The 20,974-nt window shown below is 53.6% G+C and overlaps 1 protein-coding gene across 1 annotated transcript in view; it reads right to left on the bottom strand.

Annotated features, from left to right (window-relative positions):
* KRT80 (keratin 80) overlaps positions 1-18,373 on the bottom strand; it is a 22,394-nt gene extending 4,021 nt beyond the window's left edge. Inside the window, exons 1-4 of the mRNA XM_066353657.1 lie at positions 17,929-18,373; positions 12,041-12,249; positions 6,945-7,005; positions 6,597-6,692 (exon numbers count right to left, since the gene is read on the bottom strand). Of these exons, the coding sequence (XP_066209754.1) occupies positions 6,597-6,692; positions 6,945-7,005; positions 12,041-12,249; positions 17,929-18,231 (669 nt within the window). The 5' untranslated portion in view covers positions 18,232-18,373. The remainder of the gene's footprint in view (positions 1-6,596; positions 6,693-6,944; positions 7,006-12,040; positions 12,250-17,928) is intronic.
* Between the last annotated feature and the right edge of the window lie 2,601 nt (positions 18,374-20,974).

The raw sequence follows: 20,974 nt of genomic DNA, 5'->3' as shown, positions 1-20,974 counted from the left end.
GAATGCTTCCCTGCCGTGCCTCCCAGCTTGGACTCTGGGGAAGCTAAGTGCTTTCCAGGCTTGCATGAGTGGTAGCCCCAATCACTGACAATCTCTTTGTGGCACAAAGAGATTATGGAAGCAGCAGTGAGCACAGAGCCCTTTGCTGCTCTTGCTAAGCTCCCTTAGAGGGGGGGAGACCAGAGTTGAAGCTGCTGTATATCTTTTTAGCCCCAGACTAGCTCTTTCTATTACACTTGACAACTTCTGGTATGAATGCTCAAGGGTATATAGACAGGCAGGTGGGGACCTGGGTCTTCAAAGAGGCTGCAAGGTGTCATTTCTTTAGCCCTGGGCTGCTGTCCCTGGAGGTGCTAAAGAGCTGCTAGTGTGTGGTGGGGGGCAGTGGGAAGGAGGAGGCTAGCATTGGACAGAGTGAGTCAGGTGGCCAAGGCCTCCTAAAAGCAGGGAGGGGGCCAGGCACCCTGGGAGGTGAGGGTGAAGCTGTCCTAGAGGAGGGAGGACGTGGAGTGCAGACATACAGTTACTTCTACTGGCATTAGCGGTCTACCCTTGACCCCTACCATAGTCATCCAATTTTGCTCAGTGATCTCATTTTTCTGATAGAGGTGTATTTTTTACTTGTTTGAATCAGGATCCAAACCAAGTCATACACTGCAACGGGTCCACATGCCTTTGAGTCTCTTATTGTGTAGCTGGATACCCCCACCATCTCTCCCTCTGTTTTGATTTCCTTGCTATTTTTTTAATTGAAAACACCGGGTTGCTTGCCTGGTGGCATTCCCCGTAGTTTGGACTTCACTGCCTGCACTGTGCGCTGGTGTTTCTGTGCTCCTCTGCCCCCTGCACTTCTGAAATCTGGCATTTGGATCTGGAGACCTGCTTGGATCCAGGTTTGGTTTTTGGCTCATGATTGCATTCTGACCCTGTTCCCTGACTTTGGGCCCCCTCCTGACCCTGCAGTTGTGTTTATGTGCAAAGAGGTTGTGGTTGAGCCTCTGGAGTCTATTCTTGATGAGGCGGGTACTCCTGACCTGCAGTGTGTGCCCCTGTGGCTGTCGACTGCAGGGCCTGCATGGGTCAGCTAGAGCCACACGGATGGCTGCGGAAGCCAGCTGAAGAAGGCCTACTATCCAACCCCACTCACTAGCATCTGTGGTGACAAAGATCGACTCCCGGAGAAGGAAGCAGGGGCAGCGGTCGGCATTCTGCAGCCCCTGAAGAAGCATCCTGTTTCGGTTCTGCAGCTGGCAGGACCCTGAGCCTAGTGGCCAGCTGCCCCTTGGGGGGATCTCCTGACAAGGGGCTTTCGTTGATCTTCAAATGAACAGAGAATGCTGGGCAAAAGCGAGGGAGGGCCCAGCCTGTGCGAGAATAAGGCTAATGGTGCCCACAGACTCACATCCCACTTCTGCTGCCCCTGGTTACCATTGGAGACTGACATTTTCCACGCGGAACCGACATCCCGGCCAGGGCTGCTTGGCTGTGGACAGCTTCAGAGATGCAGCTTTGGGACTTCCTTCCATAACATGGTAAACATGTTGTGGGGTCAGTGGGCACGTGGAGCTCTAGATAAAGCCCTCTGTTGGTACTTCTAGCCCAGGCTGAGGTGGGCATTTGTTACGGTTCAGGGAAAGGTCAGGGCATGGTCAGAATACACTGTAGAAGGGCTTCCCTTCTACAAGGTGAGACAACGGGCAAAGCACAGCTGAGAAGCAGCCTCAGATCCTTTCTAGACAGAGGCAGGAGCTTGGTAAACAGCAGCAGGAAATGGAAGGGTTAGAACAGGGGTCTCAAACTCATGGCCCGCGGGCCGCAGACTAATCCACGAAGTTCAAAATATTTTGGATAAAATTAAGTAAGCCTAGGGGCCTACTTGTATTTTTCATTTCTCTAGCATCCTAGCTAGATATTAGCTTAGTTAACAGCAGTTGTGATGCGAACTACAGTTTCTGGTCGTTTTGTGACACTGAGTAAACTGCATGTACGATTGTGCTTGTTGTACTGAGTTTTTTTTTGTTTTCAACTGCAGTGAGAAAAGTGTTGCGTAACAGTTGCCTTTTGTAGACCTAGTGCGGCCCGCCGAACGGCTGTGATCTTGCTCTGCGGCCCACATGCTGAGTTGAGTTTGAGACCCCTGGGTTAGAACATCTGGGGACCTGTTCAGACATGCCAGCCCCAGGGGTATAACAATGGTGCCTTGTGTGGTGTGGAAGTGCCACCATAGGATGAGCTCCTAGGAGGATAGATACCTCCAGGTTGGCAGCAATTAAGCCTTAGTGCACTTTAGAGCTTCTCTGGGGAGACAGAGCCTGAGGAGGGTGGTCAGCCGTGTGGCTGAAGAGGCTGCCACTTTTGTGACCACCCTCTTTGTGGCCCCCAGCTCAGGGTAGATGGTGACTCTGAGGGGTCACTTGGTGCTGCTTGGTAAAATGTGGTGCACAATGGCACCAGGCTCTGAATACGCCACCTCTTATAAACTGGGTAATCCCGGCCTAGTTTTTAAACCTCTCTGAGCCTTGTTTTTTTTCTTCATCTGTAAAATGGGTATAATTATAGAATTGAAAATAGCTAATGTTTATAAATACTTACTGTGTGCCAGATACTGTTCGAAGGGCTTTGGGATATAGTAACAAAATAAATCCTCACAGTGGGCCAGTGAGCTAAGTGCTGTTATTCTCCCTGTTTTTACAGATGGGCAAATTGAGGCAAAGAGATAAAGGAACCTGCTCCAGTTTATGTAATTACTGATCCAGGATTGAAATCCAAGCTGCTGTATATTGACGATGCTCTCTTAATCATTATCACTAGTTCACAGAGTTGTGAGGCTTAAATGAGATTATGTCAGGAAATCACTTAGCACAGTGCCAGGGATCTAGTAGGCCCCCAATAAACAGGAACTAGGGATACTTTTGTAACTTGTTAAGGTGATGGAGCCGGGGGAAGTAAGTGTCCAGGGGCAGAGCAGCTATTCCTGGGCAGACTCCTCAAGGCACCAGAGGGCAGGCTCCAATGCAGTTTAGACACGGCAGGTTCTCTGCCCAATCTGCATCCCAGGAGGTGTGCTTGGCTGCAGGGGGTTGTTCTCAGATCTCCTAGCTAATCTCCCTAGAACCAGAGTTTATGGGTGGGGCAGGCAGCATTCTGCTGGTTGCAGCCTGGCCCCAAATGCACTCAGGAGCTGGAATGCACCTTGGAAGCTGAGGGGGAATGTGAGGCTCTGACAGCCAAGGTTCTCTCACCAGCCTTTGTCCCAGGACGCTGCAGTGTACAGATGAGGCCTCAAGCAGCCCATGGCAATTGGCTCCTTGGAAAAGGTTTCCGGCCTTATCTCTGCGGGTGTGCGTGTGTGCGTGTGTATGTGTGTGTTTTGGGGAGAGGGGAGGGCTGTTTCCTGGGACACAGAGGTAGGCCTACATATGAATAGTCCATGCTTTGCTGATCTGGTGTCTGCTCCAAATTTGAAAGCAGACTGTCCAGCCCTTCTCGGGCTACTCAGGTCTACTGTGTCCTTCTACCTGAGGTGGCCATGGCTGGCACCTTCCTTTGCTTAGACCTGCTCTGCCTGATGTGGTAGCCACTAGCTATATGTACTCCTGAGCCCTTGAAATGTGGCTAGTCAGAATTGAGATGAGCTATAAGTGTAAAATGCACATAAGATTTCAAAGAGTATAAGAAAAAAGCATTAATTTTTTTGTATTGATCACATGTTGAATAATCATATTTTGGGTATATTGGGCTAAATATAAAATATATTATTAAAATTGATTTTTTTCCTGTTTTTGTCGTTAAAAAAAGTTTGGCTAATAGAAAACTTAAAATTATACACTATTAAATTACATAATTATGTATAGAATTACCTAACATACATGATATATGTGGTTCATATTATATTTCTATTAGTGCCAGCTTAGAGACTCACTGGCGTGGGGAACCTTTTCAGCAGAGTGTCAGTATTGCCCTCTCAGCCTGTGGTGGTGCCTGGAGAGAAATGCAAACCTCACGTCCTAACCCCAACTTGCACCGTGCTGCCTCCCGAAGTAACAGTAACTGCTCCAATGCCCCGAACACCGACGACATTCACTGCAGTCCCTTCTCCATAGCAATCGTATACCAGCACAAGCCATACCCATCACCCCCTCTGCAGCACCCCTCTCCAGTTCCCACCAGGGGCTGCTCAGCATACTCAGAGAAGGTCCGAAGCCCACCTCAGGGTCCAAGGCCCTGCCTGCTCTGCCCTAGCCACAGCTGCTGCTTCCTTTCCCTTGTGTCGCCAGACTCACTTCTGCTTTAGGTGCTTTGCACAGTTCTTCCTTCTGCCCAAAGCCTCCTCAAATCTCCACTGACTGGATCTTCCCGTATTGGGCCTTCTCTCTCTTGTACCTTCTCTGAGGTGCCCCTGACCTCAGGGTCTAAAGCTTTCCCCTCTCTCTAGCATGATTGCATCATCGGGTTTCTTTGCATCCCAGCACTTTCCACTCTCCAAAATGATCTTGTTCAGATGTTTGTTTAGTTCCTTATCACGTGTCCCTCTAAGTTAAGCTGTGCCCCCTGAGAGAAGGGCTTTGGCCGTCTTGCTCACTTGCTGTGATATCAGTGTCTAGCAGACATATAGTAAACATATGTTAAATGGTTAAATGAATTACAGCCCTATGAGATAGTACTATTACTTTCTCCATTTTAAAGATGAGGAAATTGAGGCACAGAGTGAAGAAATAACAGAAGTGGTAAAAAAAAAAAGTGGAGTCAGGATTGGGGTCCAAGGGCTGCAAAGTCTAAATGGAGCAGGGGCCCGGAAATTCTGTGGCTGTGACTGAGGTAACGCCCAGAGTATGGCTGGCTATTCCTGGCCTCCCTCTAGTTCTCTCTTCATACTTGTAGGACTTCTGTCTTGGCTTTGAGTTTGGGCTCTGGGGTGAGCGGAATGGAGGGAAGATTCAAAAACATTGGTCCTGCCAATGTCTTTCTGGGTTGTATGCACAGTGAATTTGGGCAGAGGAAGCCCTAACTCACTTTTCAAGCCAATCAGTGGTGTTCCTAGTCATCCATAAAGGGCTTGGTCTCGCTGTGGAAGGCTCTGCCAGGGATAGGAAGCTCTTCAGGGTGGCTGATGTGGATGGTCTGCCTGGGAGGGCTACCTCCCTGCTGTTCCCAAGGGCTGTGATGTTCTCTCTACTCTGCTACCTCCCATGGCCACAGATAGGCCTGAGACTCGTGGATACTCCACTGGGGGCTGAGCCTGCTGACCATGTGCAGCCATGATGCCCAATCTTCCTCTCTGTAGGATGAGGCCATGAAGCTGTGGTCAGCAGCCCCTAGGGTTATTTTATTTATTTATTTTATTATTTATTTATTTATTTTTTAGGTGAGAGGGAGATAGTGAGAGAGACTCCTGCATGTGCTTTGACCAGGATCCACACAGCAACCCTATCATGGGCCGATGCTTGAGTACTGAACTATTTTTAGTGCCTGAGGCTGATGCACCCCAATGGAGCTATCCTCAACTTCTGCAGCCACACTTAAACTAATCAAATCACTGGCTGCAGGAGGGGAAGAGGGAGAGAAGGGGGAGAGGGAGGAGGGGAGAAGCATATGGTTGCTTCTCCTGTGTGCCCTGACTGGGAATCGAACATGGGACATCCATATGCTGGGCCAGTGCTCTATCCACTGAGCAATAGGCCAGGGCCTCCCTAGGGCCATTTTAGCAGACCTTTCTGATTGCAGTGGTGACTTTGATCCCTGCTCTGACCTTGGCTGCATTGCCCTAGGTTGGCATCAGCAATCTGCAGTACATAGGCTGCCAAGTTCTGTCATCTCCAACAATGTTGTTGCCTGCTCATAGCTGAATAGAAGGATCACCCCTATATTTCCTCACCTCTGAAACAGGAGGTGTGGAGAGGATAACATGTATCCCAAAGGATGCCCAGGAGGCAGAGTGGTGTGGAGGGCAGTGTCCAGCAGGGCCCACCAGCTGACTGCATGGGCAGTGCATGAGGCCTTGTTGGGCCATTGTCCCCACAGGCTCAGCTGAGAGCTAGGGGCAAAGAAGAATGTATCTGGAGGCTCCTCTGTTTGCATTTACTGGGTCATTTTTGTTTGGCAGAAGCTAGTATTATCTGGGACCCTGAGAATCTGACTATAGGTCTTCTCTGCCTTGGCCCAAGACAGGAAGGGGTGAAGTGCATAACCATTAGAGCTGGACTGTGGGTGCCTGCAATTTAGGCTGCAGGAGTAGAGAGAGATCAGTTCAATAAGAATGGCTGTTCAAAGCCCCCTGGTTCCCTGCTCTGAGGCCATCTCCTGACCCTTGTCCAGATGCACCTGGTCCCCGTGTGCCCTTGGCATTTCAGCAGGATGAAGGCACAGGTTCTCCCTGAGAGAGAGGCCTTCTGGGAACCTGCCTGCCCGTGCTCCATGATGTAAGTGATGAGGGAACATGTTGGATTATGGACAGCAGTGTGAGAAAGGGTTCAGAAAACCATTACAACTGTCACTGGAAACACTGAGTGACTGGGAAGGTTCCACGCCCCCCTGTACCTCTTAGCCATGGACCAGTCAGTTCCTGGCTGGGCAGGACACTGGGCCTGCCCTCTTACCTGCTCGTAGATGGTTTTTGTCAGCTCCATGAAGCTCTGCAGGCTTTTCAATTTGGTCTCCAGTTCTGTCCGTCGGAGACACTCTGCGTCCAGATCCTGGGGGCGGGAGCAGTGGTGAGTGATGGGAGAGGGAGTGGAGGGGGCCCCAGGGCAGGAGTGGGGTGGGACTTCCTGGGTGAGGTAGGGGTGATTCCCAGAGAAGACCAGGCTCAGGGCCTGGGAGGAAGAGCAGGGTGGGGCAGGTATCTCTCTGTGGTCCTGGGACTGAAGCGTCTGAGGGCTTTGCTTGGGGATCCTGAGGGGAAGCAGGCAGAGGGCCTATGAAGAAGGAGGCCCTGGGGTGGCTACCTTCTTCAGCTGGACGAAGGTAAACTCCATGTCTGTGCGTTTGGAGATCTCGTCTTCATACCTGGGAGGTGAGAAGGTAGGAGAGAGAGAGAGAAAGAGAGAAAGAAACAGAGAGAGAGCCTGCTTAGCAGGATGTAGTGGGAGCTTGGGGTTTGGTTAACCCTTCTTGGTTGGCTGCTTAGGGCTTCTGCTCTCCCATTTGGTGCCTTGCGACAATTAGAAAAAAGTGATCCTTCTTTCAGGTGATGGAGCCCCTCTTCTTCTATGACACATTCTTCCCAGTGACACCCTAGTGTTGGCTCCCCCGTGACACCCCAGTGTTGGCTCCCCAGTGACACCCTAGTGTTGGCTTCCCCGTGACACCCTAGTGTTGGCTCCCCAGGGACACCCTAGTGTTGGCTTCCCCGTGACACCCTAGTGTTGGCTCCCAGGTGACACCCTAGTGTTGGCTCCCCCGTGACACCCTAGTGTTGGCTCCCCAGGGACACCCTAGTGTTGGCTCCCCAGTGACACCCTAGTGTTGGCTCCCCAGGGACACCCCAGTGTTGGCTCCCCAGTGACACCCCAGTGTTGGCTCCCCCGTGACACCCCAGTGTTGGCTCTGGGGAAGCAGGCTCACCCGTTCTCCTTCCTGACTATCAGCCAGTCCTCTCCTAGTGGTGTCTGTCCCCTTGCTGGCTAAGCTCCACGTTTACCTCCTCCGGTAAGCGTCTCCTGACTGTGTTGCCTTTTCACCCTTTCCCTCACCTTTGTCCTGTTTCCTCTGCTAGGTGTCTCAGTTTCAAACAAGCTGTGCCTTTGGTCAAGTCTGAGCCTCCTGCTCACCTTTTGCCCTTTCCCGCCTCTACCCTGCAGCCGGCCCTTCTCCCCTGTATTAGATGGTAGGGTACCCTTTCATCATGTTTCCTCTAGAGGAGGATGGGGAGAATGTGGATTTGACAGTCAGAGGACCCCAAGTGTGGTTTTGGGTAGGCAAGTCCACTCCTCCTCTCTCAAATCCCTGGTCTACCAGGGGAGTGCCTGTGTGCGCATGTGTGAGTGTATGTGCGCATGGGGCTGACAAAGTCCACTCCTGATATAGTGACAGACGTGTACAGTCAGTACTCAACTAAGGTGGGTCTCTCTCTTCTCAGATGTGCTTCCTTCTTGCTCAAGTCCACCTTGTGCTGGGAACAGGGACGCTCTTGGGCGGGCAGATGGGATGCCTGGATCTCTGACCTTCCTCTCTTCCTCTAGTCAAGCCATGTCTTGGCTCCCCAGGGTGGGTCCCTGTCAGCCACAGACCCCCCAGCCCTGCCTGCTCCAGCGGGTGCGGGGACTCTGTGCCTTCCTGTTTTCTTCCTCTTCTCCAGGGAATACCTGATCCCCGCCTGCCCTAGCCCCTGACCTCACAGCAGGGCCGCGTCACCCGTCACCCACAGCAGCTGGCTGGACCTGCCACCCCTCAGGCTTTCTTTTCCACCTGCTTTCCCCAGGAGCTGAGGGGAGCAGGCCCCGGGCTGAGAGCCCACAGGGCACTAGAGTCTCTGAAGCTCAGTGTGCCGAGTACACATTCTTCCTTGGCTTCCAGGAGTCTGCGAGGGGCTCTGAGGGTGCTGGCCGTGGTGGTGGAGGTGGAGGGTGGGCCAGGGAGACTGTTCTGCAGTCTGGAACTTGCCGGGGCAAACAGAATGCCCAAGAAGCATTACCTCTCTGTGGCACTCAGAGCTCCCAGCCAGGGAGGCCCTGTTGGCCCCATTTCCCAGTTGAGAAAATGGAGGCACAGAGAAGGGCCTGGAAGCTCATGTGGTGTGCTGGCTAAGCGTGGGCACCAGAGCCGGGCTAGCTGGACTCCAGTCCTACTTCCTTGCCAACCAGCTGTGTAACCTGGGATAAGTCATGTGTGTGCCTCAGTCATGATAATAGTGATGTTGCGGAGATGAAATCAGTAAACACATGAAGTGCTCCAATAGTGCGTGGCACCCACTACCTACTGCTACTGTTATCAACCTAGCTCTGTGCTCGCCAATGCCAGACTCAGGCCCACAGCCTCTGCCTTGGCCTCTGGCCTTTTCATAGAGAAACTGTGGGAGGTCTCATTGCAGAGAGAGAGAGAGAGAGTGCCGGTGGTTCTCTGAACTTCCTCACAAATCCCCAGGGCTGAGCTGACTAGAACAGGCTTCCCTCTGGAACCTGGGGGCCCCTGAGGAGCCCCAATCTGAGAAGCCCCTTATTGTCTGGTCCTCCCTTCTGGATAGTGGAATTCTGCCCACCTAAGGGCAGGACCCTGGGGAGAGCCGTCTAGTCGGGGACTTTGGAGGTGCCAACTGCTGCTTGCTCCTTACTGCCTTTCCTGTCCTTCCGTGCAGCTTGCCCAGCTCCCTACTCACTGCCTCCTCTAGATTGCAGCTCCCGTCTGGCCCCTCGGACAGATGTCCTGTGCAGTGAGCCGCTTGCACGACGGCATGCATCCTGCCTGAGCCCCTTGCTGTGGCTTTGGGCAATCTGTCCCCCTCACTGGGCTTCCGCTTCATTCTTAGTAAACAGAAGGGTTAGCTGGCTGATCTTTGAGGTCCTGGCTACATCAAAGCTTTGGGAAGTCTCCAGCCCTCTAGAGCAGGGATCCCCAAACTTTTTACACTGGGGGCCAGTTCACTGTCCCTCAGACAGTTGGAGGGCCGGACTATAAAAAAAACTATGAACAAATCCCTATGCACACTGCACATATCTTATTTTAAAGTAAAAAAACAAAACGGGAACAAATACAATATTTAAAATAAAGAACAAGTAAATTTAAATCAACAAACTGACCAGTATTTCAATGGGAACTATGCTCCTCTCACTGACCACCAATGAAAGAGGTGCCCCTTCCAGAAGTGCGGCGGGGGCCGGATAAATGGCCTCAGGGGGCCTCATGTGGCCCACGGGCCGTAGTTTGGGGATCCCTGCTCTAGAGGCTTAGGTGATGTCCTCTCCCCCATTTCACCCCCAATTGTCTGCCAGCTACTAGCTCCCAAACCCGTTCTTAGCCCTTTTCAGCTCGTCACACCCATACCCCCCTTCTCTCCCCAACTTGTTTATTTCTAGGAGTGAAGCTGATCTCATCGAGTAGAAGCAGGGCACACCCCTCCCTGTCAGGGCTTGGCCTAGCGTCTCCCGGCTCCTGGGGGCCCCAGGTTTTGCATGGCCAGGCTGCAGTTTCCTGGGCTCTGGCCTGTAGACCCAGAAGCCCTCCGGCCTTACCCCAACTCAAGTGGGTTCCCTACCCAGAGAGAGGAAGAGAAGCCCTGAGCCTCAATAGTAAAATCAGGTAGCAGATGGAAACCAGGCAGCAGGCCAAGTGAGGGGGCTGAACCAGATTAGAACAACAAGTAGTGTGTTTGTACAGAACTTCCAGTTACAAAGTATCTCCAGAGATGTGATCTGGCTGGGCTCATGGGAGCAGTCTCTCACCCTGGATGGCAGAGGTTAGGGATGGGTTTCAACATGCATAGTTATGTGGCTGAGGACAAGCCCCTGTCCTCTCGGGGCCTGGGTTTCCTTTCCCATGAAAGTACGATCTTAGGCCTCCCACTAGCTCTACCATTCTCTGCTCCTTTGAGGGCCACAGACCTACTAGGTATTAATGAAACGAGTTACAAATTCTGGTGCAGCGCACTAACACAATTTCCCTCACTGTGGTCAAAATGGGCAATCAAATTCCCTGTGTTTCCCTAGGACCTGCGAGGGCAGGGCTGGGGTAGAGGTGGCCCCCAGACCAGGGAGGGGCCCAGCCACGGGGAGCAGCCCAGGCTAGGGCCGCAAAGCTTGCCTGTTGACTGGAAAGTTCCAGGCTAATTCACAGATGAGGAAACTGAGGCTCCAGCATGTGTGGCTATGCTCTCTGAATGTGGCCTAAGCAAAGGAAGTCAGGCAGAGAGACAGTGGACAAGCCAAGCGGGGCTCACTTCAGGTCAGCAGGGCCTGGGGTAGGACGCAAACCCTGGAGGAGAGGGTGCTTTAGCCACACCCTGTCTTTTCCTCGCCCAGGCTGGAGAACAGAGCTGAGGAAGGGTTGCAGGGGCATAGCCTCCCTGCCCTGCCCAGCCTCCTAGTCTGTGAAGCCCTGGCCACTGGTAAGTGAGGGCTCCCTCTCCTCTGAGCCACCTAAGTGTGCGGTCTGCCTTTCTAGACTGGCCAATTCAGTTAGCAAGCCCACATCAAGGATGGCACAGTGTGTGGAGCACTTGAACCTCCTAGGGGTAGAAGAGTGGCCATTCACAGCCACACTGAACTCTCGATCTGCTCCAGGTACCAGCCCTAGTTGGTATCAAACATCATTCTTCCTGCTCCACACAGGAGGAAACCGCAGTTCACGTGTCAAGCAACCTGACTGAGGTCACAAAGCGAGGGCGGGATGGGGGTGCCCCAGACTGGGACCTTAACTGCTGGGCTGCTCTGCCTGCTAGCTCGTCCCTCAAAGCTCTGAGAGCATACTGCAGGCTGGGGTGGTGTTTCCCTCATCTCTCTTCATCCTGCCGAGGCCAGCGTGCACTACCTATAGAGGATGGCTTCTTTGTTCTAACAAGACCTACTGCTTCTGTCTTCTGCCTGCACTGAATCCCTTCCCTTCCCACCCAGTCGAGGTTGAAATCCCAAGCCATATCCAAAGCAGAAGCCCATTTGTTGATCTAGCTGGGAACAGAATTTCCCATGGCCAGTGGGATGTGTGGGCAAGAGCAAGAGTGTTTATGGACACAAGAGGAGGGAATAGGAGACAGGGGCTGTGATGGTTCCCAGGGGCCAGCCAGCACAGGGCTTAGCTGTCAGACATCACAAGGCTGATTTTGTTGTAGAAGTCCCATTTGGGGGTGGGGGAACTGTGGATTCACTGCTATATCCCTTCCAGCGTTCCAGGTCAATGTTTTATCCACTGCGCCACCACAGGCCAGACCTCCCCTTAAAAGTTAGAATACCACCAGATACATAGTAGGTCCTCAATAAGTATGTCTAGAGTAAAGAACTGTTCCTTAAAGAAGGTTCCTCTTTTTCTGGCTTGAGTACCTTGGACTTCCTCCTGAGCACAGGTTGGTCCCCACCTGCATTTCCTGCCCACAGCCCCCTAGGGCACACTCTACCTGATTCGAAACTCCTCCACGTTCTCCAGCAGCTGCAGCAGGTTGGCCTCCAGCTGTCCCCGCTCCTGGCTCACTTTGCGCAGTTCCTCTTGCAGCTGGCCCTTGTACTGCTCGTAGAGGTGCCCCAGGTCAAAGGCAGTGGAGCCCTGGCCCTGCAGGAAGCTCCACCGGGTCTCCAGAAGCTGGTTGCGCTGCTCCAGGGCCTGCACCTGGCAGAGCAGGAGGGCTTCAGCGAGAGGACCGGGGTGAGGCCCGGGGTCAGGCCTGGAGGCCCCAGGGCAGCCCTCGTGCCCGCACTGGGGCCTCCCTGGGAAGCCGCTGCTCATCAGCTCTGCACACATATCTGGGGCCCTCACTTAGTACATTCAGATGGCACCTCCAACTACTGATTGTTCACTAAAGATGGTGAGATAAGGAGGGAATTGGGGAGAGGTGGAGCCAGTTAGCCAAGGTTTCCTGGGGAGGAGCAAGGCCAGCTAGATAAGGGAAGGGGGAACTGGGCTGTGAATGTGACAGGCTCTTTGTGCCTGCCTGCGGCTTGAGTGGGGACCTGAGGTGTCAGAGGCCCATCTGCCACCCCCTCGTCAAGCCTGGCCTCATCTTGCTTTGGAAACTCAGCAGGCTAGGGCCTGGTTAGTACTTAAATGCTAGTTCTCCCTGCAACCGTGAACTTGCAGCCACTCCAAGCCTCAGTTTCCACAGCTAGAAGTTGGGGATGATATCACCTGCTCTGCCCACCTCCAAGGGCTATTGGGATGTGCTTTAGAATAGAAATAATGGCTCTCTCTGGGTGTCAGGCCTGTTCTAACAGGTATTGTGTTTAACACATGAAATCCCACAAGAATCCAATAGAATATACTATTATTAGCTGCACTCTGCAGATGAGGAAACAGGCACAGAGAAGTTGAATAATTTGCCCAACATCACAAAATTAGTCAGTGGTAGAGTCAGGTGTGGACTACAGTTAGTTTGGGTTTAGTATCTATTAACAACTGCAACATATGCCTCCTGTCTGCTGCTTGGATCACTGTGGGCCCTGGGATCCACCTGCCCGTCTTCACTGGCTTCTGCCTCTAGTAAGGCCGGCTTTGCCTTGAGGATAAAGACTCGGGGGCTCTGGGCTCAGCTGCTTTTCTCAAACTCTGACTCCTTCACGCTTTCTTGCTCAGGTTACTTCACATGGTCTTCAGCTCACGTTCCAGCCACCAACAGGCTGTCAGAGCTCCTCCTGAGCCCTCTCCTGCCCTCCACCCAGTCCAGTCCAGTCCAGTTGAACCAGCCCGAGGCTCCCCCTCTCTTCCCCACCCTGCCTGTCCTCTCCAGGCCCCAGCCTCCCTTTCCTCCATCTCAGTCCCTCCCAGATGTGTTCCCAGCTCCCCTCCTGCAACAAGCGTCCCCCATTCCCTCCAGTATGAGGCCCTCAATGTATCTGCTCCTCACTTATCCTGATCTAACACCCCCCCCAGACTGAGAGCCATCTGCTCCCCTCTTGGGGTTCCTAAAGCCTTGGTGCACAGGACAGGGCTAGGCCCCTGAGGCAGGAGGGGTGGCTGGAGCCTGGCTTCTGGACAGTGTGGGCTGCTGTTATCATGAGGACGTTGTGACAACCAGCCCAGCGATGTTCCCTCTGACCACAGGTGAGCAGCTGAGCCTCTTCTTGCCCATTGCGGGCACCGGTTCCCAGAATCACAGTTTGAAAGAACCAGAATCACAGCCAGGAGCCTTTGGGTCAGCTGATCTCTTCCCCTCAATTTACAAAGGAGGAGATGGGGGCCCAGGGCAGGCAAGTGACTTGTGCAGTGTCACACAGCAGCTTGGTGACCAAGCTTCCCAGACAGCCCCATCTGATGGCAGCTGCCCACTCTGGACCTTCTGAGTTCCCTTTCCTTCTGAATTTGGGTGCCGGGTGGGCCCTCTTCTCTCTTTCTCTGCCCTGCCCACACCCCAGGTTTCCCTGAGACACTCTGATGTCCTTGGGAAGTCCCCCTTGACATTTCCAGTGACAACACCAGCAGGAATATTGGATGATGACCTTTTGGGGGCTGTCATTTCCCTGCTCAACTCCCATCTGCTCTGGTGAGTTCTGCTTGAAGCTGACCTAAGCCTACAGTCTGCTGTAGTTACAGCCAAACAGGTTCAGTAGGGGTGGAAGTCAAGAGGGTTTCTGTCTTACTTGTGTGAGAGAGGGTTTATTGGGGGGGTATCTGCTCACTCCACCTACACTTCGTTTTGACAATCAGGAGCCCATGTTTACACTGAGGGTGGAGTGAGAGGAGAGATGTGAGTCTCCTTCCTCCACCCATAAGGAACAAAAAAATCTCTATACCAGGAAGTCTTTCCTATAGTCTAACCTCAGCCCCCTATATGGTAGCACTAGCCTGCTAGGAGATGAAGTGCCTTTGGCCAGCCAGTCCAGCCAGAGAGCATTTTGGTTGTGGGGGACCTGGGGCAGCCCCCTCTGCCTGCTACTCTTGGGGGAGCTGCCTGTTGTCTCAGTGGGTGGAGACGGAACCGAACCCCCACCCAAGACCTTTTCTGCAGAAAAGCTCCTCCCTCTTGGAACAAAAGCTTAGGGAGGTGCCAGGTTAATTGCCACCATCCTCCCAAGGCTGCTGAGCACTCCTCCCTCACTCCCCTTCCTCCCTATTGTGGCTGACCCTCCTGCTCTTAGGTTACTCAGGGGCCTTTCTAGGAGGAGCCTCAGAGAGCAAACCCCTGGTCTTCCTGCCTTCTATTGTACAGATGAGGAAACTGAGGCCCAGAAGCACTGAACTCAATGTGACTCAACTTCATGGAACTGGGTGGCCCAGGAGAGAGGTGTTTTTTGTAGGGAACTGAGCAGCGCAGGTCCCTAGCCCATAGACCCACGCTCCAGGCAGGTGAGCCGACAGGGTGTTGTTCCTGGGACATGCAGGTCCTATTCCTCAGGTGAGGGGTTGTCAACCCCCCTGCCTTTAGCCAGATGTGGGCATTGCCCAGGGAGCCTCAGGGCAATGCCTTTCTTTGTCAGGAAGGGCTGATTGTGCTTTCCTGCGTGCAGGCAGGGGGATGGCTCCAGTGACTTCCAGAGGATGTGTGGGTCTAGGGGAAGACACTGTGCCCAGCCTTCTGTCTCCAGGCATTTCAGCACCCCTCCTGGCTTCCTTGTCGATAGCCCAAGTTAGGCTGACTGCTGGCAGTCCTTCCCCTTGTCCCATCTCCATCCTTCTACTATCTGCTTGTGAAGGTGAGAGGACCCAGCCAGAAGCCTGCTAGATGTTGACCTTGCCCTCTCCATGCCCCCTCAGCCTCCTCTCCTGCTGCTGCTGCTGCTGCTCATCTCCCCTCCTCTCATGGCTGCTGCTTACCAGCCTTCCCACTGGCTTGAGCTCAGGGCCATCCTCAGGGCAGGAGGGTGAATGAACTACAGAGAAGGTAAGTAGCTTGCCCCAGGAAACAGCCTGCGAGTGGAAGAACCAACACTGCCCCAGCGCCTCCGGCCAGCTCCCGATGGTCTTCCCCAACAACATACGCCCTCCTCCTTGGCACTCTGGTTTCTCCCGCGCCCAGAGGGACAGAGAGGATGCAGATCTGGAGGGCCCTTGCCTGTCCCTTCTCTTTGACTAGAGTCCCCGCTCCTGCACTCGCTATGGCATCTCACTCCTGGGCCGCCCGTGAGTCTCCTTCAGGCCTTGTGCTACGCCCCCACCCATGAAGTTCCTTCACCCCTCCCTCCAGCAGGGCCTCTCCCTCCCTCTTCTCAGGATCCCTCCTAGAGGGGGCTAAATGAGTTCAAGAGCACCTCGGGCTGAGTCCATTTATGATGTCTTTAATTTAACAGACAGAACACATCTGGTGAGTGCTTTATAAATAATTTTCAAAAATTATTCCATTTGATTACGACAAGCCCATTACACGGATGTGTCCTGAGGCACAGAGAGGTTAAATAATAATTTGCCTGACATTACATAGCTGGTCAGAGGTAGAGCTAGGATTCAAACTCAGCAATTCAGCTTCAGATTGCACACTCTTCACTGCTACCTGCTTCCACTGGGGCCCTGGAGCTAACAGATCTTCTCCACGGAGTTGGTGAGTTAGCTGAGACTCCTCGGGCAGAGCCCCAGCAATCAGGGCCTCCAAAGTGTTGGCATCCAAGGCCCTATGTGTCCACCCTGAAGGGCACCGTCTTAAGGCCCAAGTTGAGGGTTGAGAGTCTCTGGTTCTGCTAAAGACCTTAGAGAGCATCCCCCTGGTCCCTGGGCACAAGGCCCTAGCCCCTCAGGCCCCCCCCGCTGTGCCTACTCACTCTCCTGTCCCCATGGCAGGGGCACAGGGTGATATCAGCCCTGGCATTCAAGAAAAAGTCGTCCATCTGAGCCAAATTACATAGCTCATGAAACATTCTTTTTAAGGGATTAGCCTGGGTTTTGAGAGGAGATGGCTCTGCAGGGGCCTGCCTCCACAGGACAGCGGGCTATTATTATCTGAGGGCCAGCAGCCCAGCAGTGCAGGGCTCTGCAGCCAGCCAGGACGGGGGGCAGTGGTGCTCCACGGGCCCCCACGCAGGCACTCCAGGTGTGGGTGTGGGAATTCTGCTCTGGGCACATGAATGGGGAGAAGAAATGGTTCCCATCTCAGTGACTGCTGGCTTTGTGTCTCACAGGCCTGTATTCAAATCAAGCCTACAGACTTGCTGGTTGTGTCACCTTGGGCAAGGCACTAAGTCTCTGAATGGGTAGTCTCCTCCTGCAAGGTAGGGGAATTAGCCCCTGGGAGTGTTGCTGTGTGGGCTATGACACACATCTGCAAAGTTCCCACAGAGAGTCAAGCACAAGCCAAAGCTCACAATGTGTTGCTTTCTTCCCCCTGCCCTTCTCTGGGACTGCCCGCTCCTGGGACACTGGCAACAGGCAGAGCCAAGTGCAGACAAGGACTGAGTCAGGGCAGAGGGGTGGGGCTCTGGCCTACTGTGGGGAGGGGGCAAGGGCTTGAGTATCCCTCACTGGTAAAATGGGCATAAATGACTTCTTTTCTAAGGTTGTTGAAGGAAAGAGAGATAAATATGAAAGTGCCCAGCACAGTGCCTGAACATATTAAGCAATTAACAGCAGCTCTTACTATTGTAACTGACTATTCTTGGGCAGAGCTGAGGGCTGGTCAAGAGAGGTTTCCTGAAGAAGGTGAGTGAGGAAAGGTTTAGGAAGTAGACAGGACTTCCTCAAAGCTCTTGAAGCCCTTGTGGTGGGGCACAGGCAGACAAGGGTGCCCAGACCAGCATGCTTGCCATGGCACTGGGGTCTGGCAAGGTAGGATTCTGGGACTCACTCCCTCTTCTAGGGTGGGTGCCCAGCTGGCTGCCTGTCTGACTCCCAGCATCCATCCCTGCATTCCTGTCTCTTGACTCTGTAGCTGCACCCCACTCCGCAGCCTCCTTCCTTCCGGAAGCCCACATGCCTCCCTGGCACTGCCAGTGCTCCTGACTCCGGGAAGCTAAACAGGGCCAGGAGGTCTAGACAGGAGGGTGGATGCCTGGGAGGTCATCGCCACTGTCCATCTGCTTTGCAGTAGGACTGCTGACCTTGCTTTCATCAGCCATTCCTACGAGGAGGCTTCTTCTTGGCCATACTCAGAGCTCCTCCCTCGTCCATGCCTCGAGGGGAGGGAACCCCAGGCCACACAGCACATCATTATCCAGACATTCCTCAGAGGCCATCCTGGGGGTCTTTTCTCTCTCCCTGACAGGATGGCTGAGGGACTTCCCTCCACATCTCTCTGCTCGCTCAGAGAGAGTTAGCAATGCTGGATCGCCATTGGCTGGGGTTAGGGGTGGGGCAAGATGCTCCAGAAACACAGAACTCGGTCACCCGCCAGTCCCTAGTCTTCTGGACCTGCTTCCCACTTTTGCTTACCTTGCCAATCAGGGAGGCAAATTTATCATTGAGGACCTTCATCTCTTCCTTTTCCTGGATCTTCTGCTCCTGGATGGCTGGGTCCACCTTGAAGTCCAGCGGCACCAGCAGGCTGGGGTTCACAGTCACCTTGGGGATGATGCCAACCGGCCAGCAGTCTGTAAGGCTTCGGGAGCTGAAGCCTGTCTCGGAGACTCCACAGCTGCCCCATTCTGAGGCCCTAGGCCCGGGGCCACCTGCTGGAGTCACCTCACAGCTGCTAAGGCTGCTGCAGCCCAGGACCACGCAGGAGCGGCAGGCCATCACGGCCCCCCGGGCCCAGAGTGGAGGGGACGGAGATGAGCAAGGAAGACTCTGTGGGGTGGCGTTGGCGGCTGGCTCTAGTCTCGGGCAGGGCAGGCTGGGGACTGAGCAGCAAACACCTGTTGTACAATGCTCATTAGCTGCAGGAGGGCGGGACGCCTCCCAGCCTGACCAACCTGTTAGATGATGTGCTGCTCCGGCCCCTCCCCCAGCACCACTCCTCCCAGGCCAGGATCTGCCTTGCTGAGGGGGCTGTTCACAGGCCCCCAGCCCAGCAGGGCCCGGCTCCAGGGAGGGAGGCAAGTCTGGGCTGGCTGGCTAGGGGTGGTAAGGCTTCCAGAGGAAGGGGCGATTCAACAAGAAATGGGGAAGAGAGAGAGAGAGAGAGGAGAGAGAGAGAGAGGAAAGAGAGAGAGAGAGAGAACGCTTGCATGTGTGCAGTGGCGCCTCTCACCGCAGACCTCACTGCATACCTGAAGGCTGACGTATCTGGGCCCACATACTTCTGGAAAAGATGAGGCAAGCACAGGCCATCGGCTCTGGAATAGGGCATCATGCTGAGTGTAGGGATGCCGTGTCAGTCTAGCAATTGAAAACAGCAACTTCATAATTTATTTTCCAGTTGCCCAAGAGTCTTCTTGGCTTACCTTCTCTTCTTCCATTTTCCCTCCCTCTCTCTCCTTCTTCCTTTGATCTACCGTTTATTAAGTACCTACTATGTGCATCTCACTGTCTCAGAGGTTGGAGAGGAAACAGATAGTCAAGGCCAAGAGCCCTAGGTTTTGGACAAGTGAGATGTGGGATTAAGACTCAGCTTGGCCTGACCAGGCAGTGGTGCACTGTACAGAGTATCGTCCTGAGATGCAGAGGACCCAGGTTCAAAACCCTGAAGTCTCCAGCTCATCTGAATTGAGCACAGGCTCACTAGCTTGAGTCCAGGGTTGCTTGCTTGAGTGTGGGATTGTAGACATGACCCCATCGTTGCTGACTTGAGCCCAAAGGTCACTGGCTTGAGCAAGGGGCCACTGGCTTGGCTGGCCCCCCCCTGCCCCAGTCAAGGCACATATGAGAAAGCAATCAATGAACAACTAAGGTGCTGCAACAAAGAATTGATGCTTCTCATCTCTCTCCTTTCCTGTCTTTCTGTTTCTCTTGATAAAAAAAGAAAAAAGGCCCTGGCCGGTTGGCTCAGTGGTAGAGCGTCCGCCTGGCGTGCGGGGGACCCGGGTTCGATTCCCGGCCAGGGCACATAGGAGAAGTGCCCATTTGCTTCTCCACCCCCCCTCCTTCCTCTCTGTCTCTCTCTTCCCCTCCCGCAGCCAAGGCTCCATTGGAGCAAAGATGGCCCGGGCGCTGGGGATGGCTCCTTGGCCTCTGCCCCAGGCGCTAGAGTGGCTCTGGTCGCGGCAGAGCGACGCCCTGGAGGGGCAGAGCATCGCCCCCTGGTGGGCAGAGCTTCGCCCCTGGTGGGCGTGCCGGGTAGATCCCGGTCAGGCGCATGCGGGTGTCTGTCTGACTGTCTCTCCCCGTTTCCAGCTTCAGAAAAATACAAAAAAAAGAAAAAAAAAAGACACTGCTTTTACTACTGCTGACCTTGGGAAGGTTACTTGTCCTCATGTGTAAAATGGGGGTCAAACTACCAACCCCACAGGAGGTAGTAGTGTATGTGGAGAACTGAGAGGAAGCTAGCACAGAGGCCTCAGTAAATGGTGGCATAGAACAGTGTCCGCCTTCTGGATGCTGAGTCTGGAGGGGAGATAGCCATGACCAAATACAGCCTTGCCTTGAGTCTATGAGAACGTGCCCCTGCCCCTTATTGTCTTTTTCACCTCTTTTCCATTTGATTTTAAACATGAAGTAAAAAATGGAAAGACAGCAATTTGTTCCTACAGAGTGTCTGATGAGGCAGGAGAAGGCTCAGCCCGCCCAGGGCACTCCCTCACATCTTCCTGAAGTTCCAGAGGCCCCAGTCTCCCACTTCCAGGGAGGTGCCAGCTCTCCTGGGCCTGCCCCTTCCTTCCTCTCTGGTCTGATGTCCCTGGATGCTCTTACCCTGGCCAGCTGGCTTCATGTGCCCTCTCTGGACCTGACACACCACCCTGTGTGGTGGAGTCACAGCAGAGAGAGGAGTGTGTCTAAGAGAAAGTTAGGTGATCAGGAATAGACGAGATCTCAACTCCCTTTGGGGCTGGAGGAAGAGACAAGCTGGAGATGGGAGCCACTGCCATGTCACATTGCCCATTCCAGGCCTCCTGCCTCCCAGGCCAGAGCTCTTTCCCATCCAGCTGACATTTCTGGCTCACCGAGGCACAAGAATCTGTACCAAGGCCGTGAGTCTACCCTGAGGCTGGGTCCCAGGCTCTGATGCTGGGGGTGGGCTGGAAGGGAGGTACTTCTTGGTCATTGGGTCACTGTGATGGTGTCTGTTTCCTCTATTTTTTTAAGTTTGAGAGAGAGAAAAAGAGAGACAGACAGACAGAGAGACAATAAGGGAAAGAGATAAGAAGCATCAACTTATAGTTGCCGGCTCCTTAGTTGTACATTGATTGCTTTCTCATCTGTGCCTTGACCAGGGGGCTCCAGCTGAGCCAGTGATTCTTTGCTCAAGTCAGTGACCTTTAAGCTCAAGCACTCAAGCTGGTGAGCCCATGCTCTAGGCAGATGAGCCTGCGCTCAAGCCAGCAACCTCGGGGTTTTGAACCTGAGTCCTCAGCATCCCAGGCCGATGCTCTATCCACTGTGC

Source organism: Saccopteryx leptura, chromosome 1, assembly GCF_036850995.1.
Source record: "Saccopteryx leptura isolate mSacLep1 chromosome 1, mSacLep1_pri_phased_curated, whole genome shotgun sequence".
In the NCBI taxonomy this organism is placed as follows: Eukaryota; Metazoa; Chordata; class Mammalia; order Chiroptera; family Emballonuridae; genus Saccopteryx; species Saccopteryx leptura.
This window is presented reverse-complemented; position numbering and strand designations above follow the sequence as displayed.